The sequence below is a fragment of the Theropithecus gelada genome, chromosome 6 (genome assembly GCF_003255815.1).
Source record: "Theropithecus gelada isolate Dixy chromosome 6, Tgel_1.0, whole genome shotgun sequence".
Lineage (NCBI taxonomy): Eukaryota > Metazoa > Chordata > Mammalia > Primates > Cercopithecidae > Theropithecus > Theropithecus gelada.
This window is the reverse complement of record NC_037673.1, coordinates 107,216,039-107,229,816: the sequence shown is the minus strand read 5'-3', so window position 1 is coordinate 107,229,816 and position 13,778 is coordinate 107,216,039. Positions and strand designations below refer to the sequence as shown.

Genomic DNA, 13,778 nt, shown 5'->3' with positions numbered 1-13,778 from the left:
GGATCACTGTTCACCTTTAAGTCATGAGATATTGATATTTCCCACAGAGTCTTTCTCTCTCTCTCTCTCTCTCTCTCTCTCTCTCTCTCTCTCTCTCTCCCCCCCTTCCCTCTCTCTCTCTTTCTCTCTCTTCTTTGATGGAGTCTCACTTTGTTGCCCAGGCTGCAGTGCAGTGGTCCAATCTTTGTTGTCCAGGCTGGAGTGTAGTGGCATGATCACTACAACCTCTGGCTCCCAGGTTCAAGTGATTCTCCTGTCTCAGCCTCCTGAGTAGCTGGGACCATGGCCAGCTAATTTTGTATTTTTAGCAGAGACGAGGGTTCACCATGCTGGCCAGGCTGGTCTCAAACTCCTGACCTCAAGTGATCCACCCACCTCGGCCTCCCAAGGTGCTGGGATTACAGGCATAAGCTACCATGCACAGCCTAGTCATTCTTTCTTAAAAGTCCTTGTCTGGTGGCCTGCAGTAGGTAAAGGCTATTGCACGTAAACTCTCTCTATATATCTAAAGAAAACACTGTCCTCTCAGAGAGGCCATTGTGGGTGGCAGAATTCCTTGTTCATTATTTCAGCTTTTCAGAGCACTGAATATCATAAGAACAGAATACATACAGGCCAAATTGTCAATTAGGGTAAAGTGTTGTTTTGTTGTTGTTGTTGTTGTTGTTTGTTTGTTTTAAGATACTGTGATAATATCCTTCCTCTCATGGTCTATGTATACTTGCTTGGAATTAGCATTTTTTAAATGTAATTAAAATGTGTAACCTTAAAAGCTTATTTCCTTATAGTTTGATTCCTCACTTTTTTCTTTCTCTTTATTCATGATAATCAGAAACGATGTATGCCTTTATGGACCGCAAAAGGACACTGTGAGTACTTCTCTATTAGTATACTTTGGGGTATTGTTTTTGTGTTTTTCTTTTTTTCTTTTTTTAAGAAGGAGTCTTGCTCTGTCACCCAGGCTAGAGTGCAGTGGCGCCATCTTGGCGTACTGCAACCTCCGCCTCCCAGGTTTAAGTGAATCTCTTGCCTCAGCCTCCCAAGTAGATGGATTACGCGGCTGTCACCGTGCCCAGCTAATTTTTGTATTTTTAGTAGAGAACGGGTTTCATCATCTTGCCCAAGCTGATCTTGAACTCCTGACCTCATGATCCACCCGCCTTGACCTCCCAAAGTGCTGGGATTACAGACGTGAGCCACCACACCCGGTCTTGTGTTTTTCTTTCATGCTGTGCCACTATTAACTAGACATATTTCCCATCCTGATTTGAAGTTCTCTAATTCTCCTACTTCAAAGTCTATGATTCTGAGAATTACATCAACTAAAACCTAACAGAATAGCTGTGAATTAACTTCTAAAGATCATAATCCAAGGATATCAAAGAAGAGGCAGGTCATATCTATTAAATAACCTCATGTTCATGGCACTTTAATGCGTTTTTGCAAAAATGAAGACACTCATCTTAATCCTGAGGCATATCCTTGAGGTATTTTCTTCCAAGGAAGATAAGTAAGTTAGATGTTGTTTTATTATCCTCTTTTTTATCACCTTTCAGAAAGAGAATGTGTCTTGTGTTTACTTTCAGTAGCTCTCTTTGGGACCTAGAATTCATGTTGTGTGCAAAGTGAGCCTAGAGTCATCTAGTCTAGAAGATTTAGTGGGTCTTTAAAAATATTCGTTATTTTTATTGTTCTTTAATTCATCATTAGTTCTTAGATAAAGCAAAGGGAAAAAAAAAAAGAGCATAAAAAGAAAAAAAATTGGCCAGGCATGGAGGCTCATGCCTGTAATCCCTGCACTTTGGGAGGCCAAGGCAGGTGGATCATCAGAGGTCAGGAGTTCGAGACCAGCCTGGCCAACATGGTGAAACCATGTCTCTACTAAAAATACAAAAATTAGCCAGGCGTGGTGGTGCACACCTGTAGTCCCAGCTACCCAGGAGGCTGAGGCAGGAGAATTGCTTGAACCCAGGGAGGCGGAAGTTGCAGTGAGCCAAGATATCGTGCCATTGCACTCCAGCCTGGGTGACAGGAGTGAGACTCTGTCTCAAAAACCAAAAAAAAATTAAGAAAGAGAGAAAGAGAAAGAGAGAGAGAGAGAGAGAGAAAGAAAGAAATGAAAGAAAGGAAGAAAAAGAAAGAAAGAAAGAAAGAAAGAAAGAAAGAAAGAAAGAAAGAAAGAAAGAAAGAAAGAAAGAAAGAAAGAAAGAAAGAAAGAAAATTAGGAGAAGGAAGCAGGAGTGGAAGAGAAAGAGGTAATTAGAGGAACTATTAGACCAGATAGAAGAGAATGGCATAAAACCTTTGAAAGGAAGTAGGCAGTGAAGTGAGAAAAAAAGAATGGAAAGCTAAGTGTTAATAAAGGTGAGAAAGTTTGATGAAAAGTTCTTATTGATCCTCTAAGTCCTGCTGTCTGTAGTTTTCTACTTTAGGTTATTTTTCATTATACCCAAGTCTTCATATATGTAACATTCATAGATCTTGACAGTGAAGATCTAAGGGAAATTCTGAGTTTAGTTGGCTAGCACGTTTCATTCATATACTCAAAAACTATTGTTTTTGAGGGGAAGGTAGTGCTTTTCATTTCTTGACTGGACATTTTTAATATCCTCTCCACTGCTTTTGGACTTCATGCTGCCATCAGGGTGATGGTCTTATAGCAAAAGTCCCTCAGGATCTCTTCATCTGCAGAATCATGTGAACCATTTTAGTAAGTCACCTGAGTCCCTCCAGCCCAGTCTCCCTGTCTTTTTAAGCCTTGGTTCTCACCATATGTACCTTACTTTCAAGAAAAAACTAAAGACCAGAGTTTGTGCCTTTGTACCTTTACTATGTTCCCTAAAAATGGAAAGAAGGAGTATTATGTAAATTCCTTTTCTTTCATACTGGCTGATAATTAAACTATAAAATTCCTTTTTTGTTGTTGTTGTTGATATGCAGTCTCACTCTGTCATCAGACTGGAGTGCAGTGGCACAATCTCAGCTCACTGCAACCTCCACCTCCTGGGTTCAAATGATTCTCCTGCCTCAACCTCCCAAGTAGCTAGGAATATAGGCATGCACCACCACGCCCAGCTAATATTTTGTATTTTTAGTAGAGACAGGGTTTCACCATGTTGCCCAGGATGGTCTCGATCTCTTGACCTTGTGATCCACCTGCCTTGGCCTCCCAAAGTGCTGGGATTACAGGCATGAGCCACCACACCTGGCCAAATTTTCTTTTAAACTCCAATTCAGATACAACTTTCTCTGGCAAGATATTTTCTGACTCAGTTTCTCTCTAGATACATCAAATAGCATATTCCCTCTCTGATGCCTTTGAATCACTAAGTGCACTTTTACCATCTTGTAGCCATGTGTTTATGTGCCTATCCACCCAGTTTATTGGTGAGTTTCTTGACCTCTATATCTCAAAGTCTAGAACAAAGTCTGGAATAAACTAGGGAATCAGTAATTGTTGAATTGAATTGTTGATCACATCCAACATTAACAAAACCCCTAAACAACAAAAGTCATCTAGACTATAATCATCAAAATAATATTTTGTATACAGTGTAAGCTAAGAATAACATACTAAGTCCCCAACCAATGAAACAAACCTCCTTTTGGCCAAGGAGACCCCAGAAAAACCTTAACAACTGAGTTCTTGGTTATGATGGGACGGGAGGTCAAACATGACTCATTATACTTCCTCCCTTTTGCAGTTTAGACACAACAACTGACCAGCTTTCCTGTTAAAATAGAGATCTTAAGACTGACAAAACAGACTCTTTGTGGCAATGAAATACCAACTTATACACAGGATCTAAGGACACGACAGACAAGAGTTAAGTCATGTATCCCCACACGTAAATAATGAACTATGTTCTATCCACCACAAGGTTTTTCTTTTTCTCTAGCAGCTAAACAAACACTGACCTTGAGATAAGCAAGGTTCAAACAACTGCAGCTCCACTAGGCACTGATTAACTGACCCTCAGCCTCTTTTCCACCAGCTATAATTACAAGAGACTGATTTCAGTAACTTTCTCCTGATAAGAACTGATCATGGACTGGTTCTAGCCGGTTTACAGAGGCTGCAACACAAGTGTCCTAATGTCCCAAGTGCCTATTGAAATTTAGGGTCCAATTGTAATACATTTAGTTGTTAAGTCTCCACCTCAAAGTGAACATGGGTCACATGTACCTTGCATGTTTGTTCAATATGCATATGTTAAGACTGTCTCCATAAATATTCATAACTCCTACTGTACCTTGTTAAATATGTATGCTTAGCCAAGTCATTCAACATAAAATTCCTACCCCGATCCCTCCTCCTTCAAAATGCCTGCTAACAGGCTCTGCCGCAGGATGCACTGGCCGCACTTCCCCAACCTGTCAAATGTCACCTTACAGCCTGTAACCTTTTATAAGAAATACAGGCTCCTTTCCAAATTTATGGATTGAGTGATTTTTAAGTTAACAAAGATGACCAGAAAATTCCTAGACACATGCTCCAGAATTTATGGTAGCTCACTTGAGAATCAAAAGAGGGAAGTCCATGAGGGCAGAATTTGGTAAAGTTTGGATATCATTATTATCATTAGTGATAATGGTGTGCAGAAAAACTTAATGAGAAGGATATCCTCTCCCCTGCTCAGGAACTGTTTTTAGATCCCCTGTGTTCCAATATTGCACTATAATTTCAGAATGTAGATTATTCTTCTGTTCCAAAATTTCTGAAAAAATATCTCTGTTCTGATTTGGCCACTAGTCTACTTTATTCTATGTCTATAAATCAAAATATTATAACATTAACAGAACAGCTTGTTATTTCTTCTCTGGGAACTGTGATCTCTCAATTCTTAATATTTTTTACTTTTTACAGGTAAAATCATCATTTTAGTGCTTCAATTCTTAAAACTTTACATTAATTAAAATCTATCCTCCAAAGATCAGTGCTCAAACCTGAGTAGCAAGAGACAAAAGTCTCCAGAGAAAGAAAAAGCAAATACCATAGGAACTGACAGGTTTCAAACAAACAACAAAAAAGCTTGCATTTTCTGTTTTAACCTTTCATTACTTGAACTCTGAATCTATTAATTGACAGTAAGCGGACTCAAGCAGGAAATGACATTCATAGAAACAAAAACAAGTGTCAAAAGCAATTTTATTTTCAAAACCCTTAAACTTCATTGTCCCTTCAAATCATACTTAATCCTGATTTAGCAATATGTGGGTGTATGTTTGATATTCAGTGAAAATCAGTTTTTAGAAATTTGTGGGACCAGAATCTTTTTATTTAGAAGTATGCTCTTTCTGTTATGTTTAAATGGATGGAAAATTATACAGCTTGCTCTGACCACAGAAAAATTGTTAGCATATACTCAAAAAGTTTATTGAAAAAACAGTTCAGTATCTTCTTGCTTCAAGTAACAGGGCATGCAATTTAAAACTGAAATATTGAGAAACTGTTTTTATCCTCCCTGAGATATCAAGAAGTTGGAGAATTCCAATGGTGTCATCTTTCTTCTCTGCCTTCCTCAGGATGACTTGTGTTTCTTTTCATAATTACAAGACAGCAAAAGTGGTTCCCAGCATCATATGCAGACCCAACTAGGCCAGTGAAAACGACAAATGACTCTTCTTGCCTTGAGTCTCCTGTGCTAAGGGAAAACTTCTCCCAAAACTCATGAGCAAACTGTCTCAAGGAACTCACTGGGCAGAGCTGGGTACTATGACCTTGCCCTAGCTGTAACGGAGGCTGGGAGAAAAGTTCTGGTACTTTCCATGTTCCTACAAGGGAGATTGGCTTTCTGTCAATGAGGAATAAGAGGTCGAAGTGGAAAATGGTTTATGTGTCAGATAATGTAAGGTTGAATAATATAATGCCTGTTAAATGGATACACATCATTAAGCATAGTACTCAGTACTAAATACAGATAGTAATTTATTTTAGTGTGACTGCTCTTGTTTTGATTTCATTGAACTCTAGAACCATTTCATGCACTTTAGTAGACTATAAACATTTTAGAAGACTGAATGAAAACAGAAACTGAGAATTTATTTCTGTTTTTGAATAACATCCTGTAGAATTTATTAAGCTATTGTCTCCAAACCTAAAACCCATTCTTCTGTAGTCCACTTTATGATACTGAGATTGAAATTTCAAGCCACATTTTTCCTTCTCTAGTTGGCTCTCTATTTGGATTTGCCATGAAAGGGCATGAGGGAAAGAGAGTGGCAGGCTAGAAGAAGAAGAAGGGATTGTTCCTTCCTATTTGCTTTCTGAGTCTGTTTTTCTGCTTGTTATTCTTATGTCTCTCGGGAGGCACTCTTTCACCCTGCAGTGGCGGGTGGTTCCAGGAACAACAGTTGATTCCAGTTTGCAGCTTTTGCAACTCATACAGAACCAGTCTCAGTGCCTCTCATCAGCAACACCAGCACTAGCTGGCTGGAGCATCATCCTCAGAGACCTGAGGTCCAGCTTCATGGGAAATTCCTCTGAGGTCCAAGCCACCTACACCAGTCAAACAGGGAGCCCTCTTCACAAGTCCATAGAGAACCTCCTTCAATCCTCTAAGTTTTAATAATTTTAACCTCTTCATTTTGTTCCCCCAGTCCTAGGGGTAGCTGTTTCCTGAAGTTGTCACACATGCTCCATACACAATACCTTAGTTTAGTGTTTCTCTTTTGCCTTTTCAGTTTTTGAGTATCTAGTCATCAATTCATTATCAATTGATTTTCTATATAAAAAGCTAAATCTGTTACTGTTTTAGAGAGTGACTTACAGGTTAAATTTTTTTAATCAAAAGAAGCTTTTGCAATTTCACCTTTTCTTGCCTCCCTATAATAATGTCCATTTTCTTTTTTTTTTTTTTTTTGATGCTCAGATACCATGTTGACTTTTAAATGACTAGATGCTCCTGGTTGTAACTCTTCACCACCATCACAGTCTTTAACACAATCCTAACCAAAAAGCTATGTTATTCAACAGCAAATAGATTTCACAGTTACCCATTTCCTTGTAGTTCTTAAAGAAATGCAGTACTGACAGCCTGGCCTACATAGTGAAATCCTGTCTCTACTAAAAATACAAAAATTAGCCAGGCATGGTGTCATGTGCCTGTAATCCCAGCTACTCGGGAGGCTGAGGCAGGAGAATTGCTTGAACCCAAGAGGCAGAGGTTGCAGTCAGCCAAGATCACACCACTGCACTCCAGCCTGGGCAACAGAGCAAGACTTTGTCTCAAGAAAAGAGAGGAGAGAGGAGGAGAGGAGAGGAGAGGAGAGGACAGGACAGGACAGGACAGCAGTGCTATGTTCCATATGCACAAATTTCTCTAGGCTCCAAAGTCATACTTTGAAAGTAAGACATACAAAAGAGAACTGTAGCTAGAAAAAGGGAAGAAAGCCTGCATCCATGGGGGATAATGAGAGGGATGACGATGTTTTGGAAATAGAGAAACACTCAGGTGTCAGTGGTGACAAAGAACTGAAGGTGGCAGCAACAGTATTAGATATCAGAGGAGAGGGAATATTCCCTAATTATGCCTACAAGTCCATGGAAAAGGGGTTTGGCATTGTGCTGCTACAGGATGACCCTTCTGGAATGTCCAGACTGACCTAGACCATTTAACCTGGGACCACTGGAATTCATTACAAGAAGAGAGAATACTCAAGAGGACTTAAGGATCTGCTCTCGAAGACTGACTGAATGAATTCAAATCCAAAGATGGAAATGTCTTTCAAACACACTTTAAAAGCTTTCACAAGAACTATTTAAAGCCAGAAAAACAGAAGGAGCAAGGTTAAAGTCAGAGAAATATTGTAAAATATGTGGAGCAAGAATTAGGATGGAATGGGGAGGGAAGGAAGGATTGCAAGATATGTTACATAAGGAGTATAATTATACCTGCAACATATTTCCCAAGAACTTTTCAATCTTTAAGTTTTCTGCTTCTATGTTTTCAACAACTAGCCTAGATATAAGTTATCTAGAGGAAATGTGAGATGTACCACTGATTACTCTTAGTTCCCAACTGTCCCAATTTTTATAGCTATGTATAGCTGTGTAATTGACAATAAACTATTTCATAAATGCCAGCCATTTCTGACAAGTTTTAAATTGCTTTGCTTTCTACCTGTGGAACTCTTATGGAAATTAATTTTTTTCTTTAAGTTAACCCTTAATTGCAATAATCAGAGAAAATCTGATTTTTATAAAGCTTCTTCCAAGGAACATTTGACTTGAATGTGTTAGCTTAGCTCCTAAACTGGAACTTAGTGACAAAAATAAAAACAAAAAGTCCTCAATAATTTCTTTTTAAATGTATGATTAGCTATAGATTAATTAATTTATCTTTGCAGACTTGAGTCAGAGTTCCAGGAACTCTTATCCTGTGTTATGTGGGGCAGCCGTATCTGGAACATCCCTGCTTGGACTCTTTTATTTCTTAATTGGTATAACTCAAACAGGTGGAAAATTCTGATGCTGAGAACATCCATTTTTCACTAATTGAATAAGAGAGCTTCCCAGTCAGCTACATGAGGTATTACTATACTGAGGCACACCCACTGCAATAAGCCTCCTAAAGAATCAAGAGCTGATCGGAATGGATGGAGGCAAAGAAAGAACATACCGAAGAAGGTGAGTTTTGAATGACAGGAAAGAATGAAATGGTAGTAAGGAAACAAAAAGAATTTCATTCACAGAAGTAAGTTATAAAGCTTTGTCTCTTATGAAATGAGTAGAAAAATAACAGTAAAGATGTTTAATACATGGCTCATTATCCAGAAAGACAAAATACAGAATGATGGTTCGTTCTTCATGTTTTCATCAATTTCCATTTACTTATTCAGTAAGTGTTTACTGAGCTCCAACTTTGTCATGTACTGTTTCAGACTCTGGGAATATACAAGTGAAAAGCACAAAGTTCCTACTTTTATGGAGAGATAATAAACACAAAACAGACAAAATACTGTTCAATTTCAAATAATTATAAGTGCAAAAAACACACCACGTGGTAATAGAAATGAAGATGGCTTGGAGACGTAGCGGTGATTATTATTTTAGGTACAGTGGTCAGGGAAGGTCCCCCTGGAGAAGCCACACTTCAGCAGAGACCTGAAAGAAGTAGAGAAGTGAGCCACAGGAAGATATGAAGAAAGAGGGCTCCAGGCAGGGAAATGACAACCACTCTGAGATGGGAATTAACTGAGACCTTTCTGAGGGTTGGAAAACAAGGCCAGTGTAGCTCAAGGGTAGTGTAGGAAGTCATGCTGGGGTGGTGAGAAGGAACTTGAATATGCAGGACATCCTAGGATATGTTAAGGCATTTTGAGTTTTGTTTTTGTTTTTGTTTTTGTTTTTTTTACTTTCAATGGGACGCCACTGCTGGTGTAAGTATGGAAATGATATAATCGATTTATGATTTAAATAATAACTGGCTGATGGGAGGGAAATGGAGTGGAAGCAGGTTGCATAGCAGTCTGAGTGAGAGATTATGCAGACTGAAACTAGGGCTATGGCTTAGTGAAGATGAAGAAAAATGGTCAAATTTGGGTTATAACTTGGAGATAGACTGACTGGACCTGTTGATTATTATTTGGGATTATTTGGACGTAAGGTGAATTCTAGGTTTTAGCAAACAATTGCTGAATGATAGTGCCATTTACCAAGATGAAGAAGATAGAGGGAACCTTGTAAGAGTTTTGGCTGGTATCAGTGAATGAGAGAATCAGGAATATACACCTACTGAAAACAGCTTGAATTACAAAGACGGAAATGTGGGAATGTGAGGAGTGACTAAATTTGGTCATAGAAAAGTTAATTCCTACATGATAAACAACTAGGGCTTCCGCCAAAATGAAATCATATTCTAAGTGAAATCATGGTTTTGTGATAAACAACAGACTGTCATTCAAAACTGCATCTAGGATGCAATGATAATTCAGGAATGGAGAGAAACATGAAGAAACAGTAAAAGAAAAAAAACAAAAAACAAAAACAAAAAAAACCACCAGAACAGACAGTAGAAAAAGGTATGCCTTTTAGTGTGGCAGCCTAGTTCAAAAGAAACAATTGTCTTTCTCTTAGAACAACCCCCCTTATCCCCAGTCCTGGCCAGCCACATTTCACACCTTGCACAATTCACACCCCATCCACAGCTGACTGGACTAGGGAAGTAAGCCTGAGTCAAGTTGAGCCACATGTGGCTTCTGTTCTAAAATCTGAAATTAAGATCAAATGATATTTGTGTTCATTTTGAGTCAGATTTAGGTTTTTACTTTAATATGCTAAAACAGGATGGGTAAGTTGACCATACGTCACTTTGTGGATCTAAGAAGTAGAGAATATTGGTTGGAAGACAGCAGAGGGAAGCAGGTGATGAGAAAAAAGCAGCAGTGGGGGAAGGAAAGAGTTCTGACCAGAGTCCAGGCTGCTAGCTGTCTTCATACACCTCTGTGGCCTTACAGTACACCCTTCCTGATAGTATGCATTCTGTTACTCACATATAGGGAAGCAAACAAAGATCACTCAGAACAATTATTCTGAAGATTACTTCATTTTGATATAATGTTTTGTCAGTAAAATAGCATAAAAAGAGGAGGGCGGTAGACTGAGTGGCACATGTCCCTCTCCCCTCATTGATACATTCTCTATCTACTGTCTCACAGAGACAGTGATATCAGAGAATAATGTGCTACTGTCCCAGAAGGGAAAAAAGAAATCTGCCTGTTAAACAACAGTATGTGATAGAACTAGAAACATTAAAAAGTACATGAATCCAGTTGGGAAAATTGCAAACACATACACACACATAGCATGCTGACTCGAGGATATATTACCTGTTATAACCATACAAACGTACTAAAATTTCAGGACAATTCCTTTTTAAACTTTCTATTGGTGTAACATAAGAATAGAAAAGTACATGTAAGTGTACCAAATTTTTACAAACTGAATTTTTCTGTACAATCAGCACCTAGATCAATGAGTATACTATTACACAACTGTTTTGTTTTTTGTACTTAGCTGGGGTGTAAGTGTATCTGTATACATCTACAACATCTAATAAATCTTTAAATGAATGTACTGAGTATAAAGTTGATTATCTTCTTTTCCCTCTTTTATGAACATTTCTATGATTTCCACAAGTTATCTCATTTAACCTTTTCCACAATCCTGTTAGGTTAATTGCCATGCCTATTTTACAAGACTAAATTGAGGCTCAAAGATATTTATTGACATGTCCAAGTTCACACATCTAAAAACCAAACCTAGCTCTGTCTCACTGCCAAAGTATTATTAACTGCTATACCAGCTGCCTGACTGATTCTGGTAAAGTGACAGTGGGCTATGGCCAGCAAGTTTACTTGATTAATTTATTATGTATAATAACAAGAAATGAGGTTTTAAAATGGGTATTTAAGAAAAGTATAAAACTGCCATTATTAAATGGAGAAGTAACAAAATAAAAATAGTGATTGCAAGAGATGATTCTAGACTTATATATTTAAGAATAGGAATTGTGGCTGGGTGCGGTAGCTCACGTCTGTAATTCCAGCACTTTGGGAGGTGGAGATGGGCGGATTTCCTGAGGTCAGGAGTTCAAGGCCAGCCTGGCTAATGTGGTAAAACCCCATCTCTACTAAAAATACAAAAATTAGCCAGCCGTGGTAGCACACGCCTATAGTCCCAGCTTCCCAGCTACTTGGGAGTCTGAGGCAGGAGAATCACTTCAACCCAGGAAGCGGAGGTTGCAGTGAGCCAAGATCAAGCCATTGCACTCCCAGCCTGAGTGACAGAGTGAGACTCTATCTCAAAAAAAAAAAAAAAATAGGAGTTAATGGCAATTAAAAGTGCTTCTTCTTTCTTTTTTAAAGCATGCCAGCAACAGTCATAGAATGATGGAGAACAGGATTAAGTTTATACACATTTGAAGAAAGATTCAACTGAAGTTGGAAAGGTCTACGTAAGATAAGAAAATGGAAGAGTTGAAACCCATTACCTAGTGTGCAAACCTAGGAAACCAGAATTGGTAAATATGTTATGTGTGATGAAAATCTGAAATGGGGTGGCTATTTGGGTACTGTGAGAAGATGAATTTGATATTCAATATGTACATAATCAGGAGCTGTGTTGGCATCCTCTCCAGGTTTTATTCACTCCCATTTCAAACTTTTCATCCCTCACCATAGCAAAAAGATCAAAACACTTTTATGGGAATAAATAATTTGGAAAGACTGGGCTATAAAGCCAATTAAAATTGGTGTTGATAGCTCAATAACAGATTTGGTTCAATTGTCTATTTCTAGAAGCCTTATGCAAAAGTTATTTTTCCTTTTCATCAGTGGTACTTAAGCTAGTTAGGTATCAGAGTTCTCCCTCCCTCCCTCCCCTCTCCCTCCCCTCTCCCTCCCTTCCTCTTTCCTTCCCTCCTTCCTGTTTTTGATGTGGGTAAAACTCATAGGACCTGTGCTTCTGTCACTGTGGCTGATTTCTCAAGGTATTGGATAATGATTTTGGTTAAACAACTCCGAATAATAGAGTATATCTTAATTCTGGATATATTTTATAGATTTGTCTATTTACGTGATGCTGATAAATACCCCTCCTTGGGCCCTGTCTTGAATGTTCAAAGAATCATCTGTTCTGGTTTCATATTCAATAAATGAATCACCAAAGTGTTCCAGCACATATTAGACACCATTAAATACATGGAAAGCTTTTAGCCAGTTGGGTCTGATTTATACAGGCAAATATTACCTACTTAATGCAATTCAAAAGAGCTTCTCAACAGTATATATTTTTGTAAATGTGTATGCATTTATTTTCACCATTAACTTACAAAACTTGTGTTCCAATTTAAAATATTAATTTATGTTTCTTCCTTGAAAAAACTGCTACATTCTTTCTTTTTAATTAACTCATTTCTTTTCTTGAAAGAAAAGTCAATAATCTCTATGCTCCAAGGTCTATATCACATTCAACCTTCTTCCACGTCTCTACCAAATTAAAAAACAAAAGCAATGAAGAAACAAACTCAAGAAATGGGAAAAAAAGAGTTAAAGAACGACTAAAGGCACCAAAGTCTCGTTTGATCTCATAATAATAGAATGGAAATTAATTTAATACACTTATAGCATTATGTAGAGGACTGCATCTTTCAGACTTTGAGTCATCAATAGAATATATCAATTTATTCCATACATTTTCTTTCTTTTCTTTTTGTCTGATCTTTTTTCTTTTCTTTTCTTTCCTTTTTTTATTTTTATTTTTTTTGAGACAGGGTCTCTCTCTGTCGCCCAGGCTTGAGTACAGTGGCGTGACCTTGGCTCACTGCAACCCTCCACCTCCCGAGTTCAAGCAATTCTTGTGCTTCAGCCTCCAAAGTAGTTGGAATTACAGGTGTGCACCACCACACCCAGCTAATTTTATTATTTTTATTAGAAATGGCGTTTCACTATGTTGGCAAGGCTGGTCTGGAACTCCTGACCTTAAGTGATCTGCCTGCCTCAGCCTCCCAAAGTGCTGAGATTACAGGCTTCAGCCACCATGCCCACTTTATTCCACACATTTTCTAATAAATACTTCACACCTTTATGCTGTAAAATGTGTGGCTTATCACAGATACGTATTTCTTAAATGATGATTCTGTAAAAGGAAGAGATGACTAAGAGTTGCACCATTGCTGTTACTTCATACTTACAGCGACTGCCTCCAGGATTTGTTTAACAGCATCTGCAGCATCTCGCTCACTGTAATATCCCTTTTCCACAATCCTGGAACAAAA

The 13,778-nt window shown here is 38.2% G+C and overlaps 1 protein-coding gene across 3 annotated transcripts in view; it reads right to left on the bottom strand.

Annotated features, from left to right (window-relative positions):
* The window catches only part of CAMK4 (calcium/calmodulin dependent protein kinase IV), a 261,081-nt gene that overhangs the window by 80,158 nt on the left and 167,145 nt on the right, over positions 1–13,778 (bottom strand). For all 3 annotated transcript variants that reach the window (XM_025387906.1, XM_025387907.1, XM_025387908.1), the window contains one exon: positions 13,695–13,767. In XM_025387906.1, the coding sequence (XP_025243691.1) occupies positions 13,695–13,767 (73 nt within the window). The remainder of the gene's footprint in view (positions 1–13,694; positions 13,768–13,778) is intronic.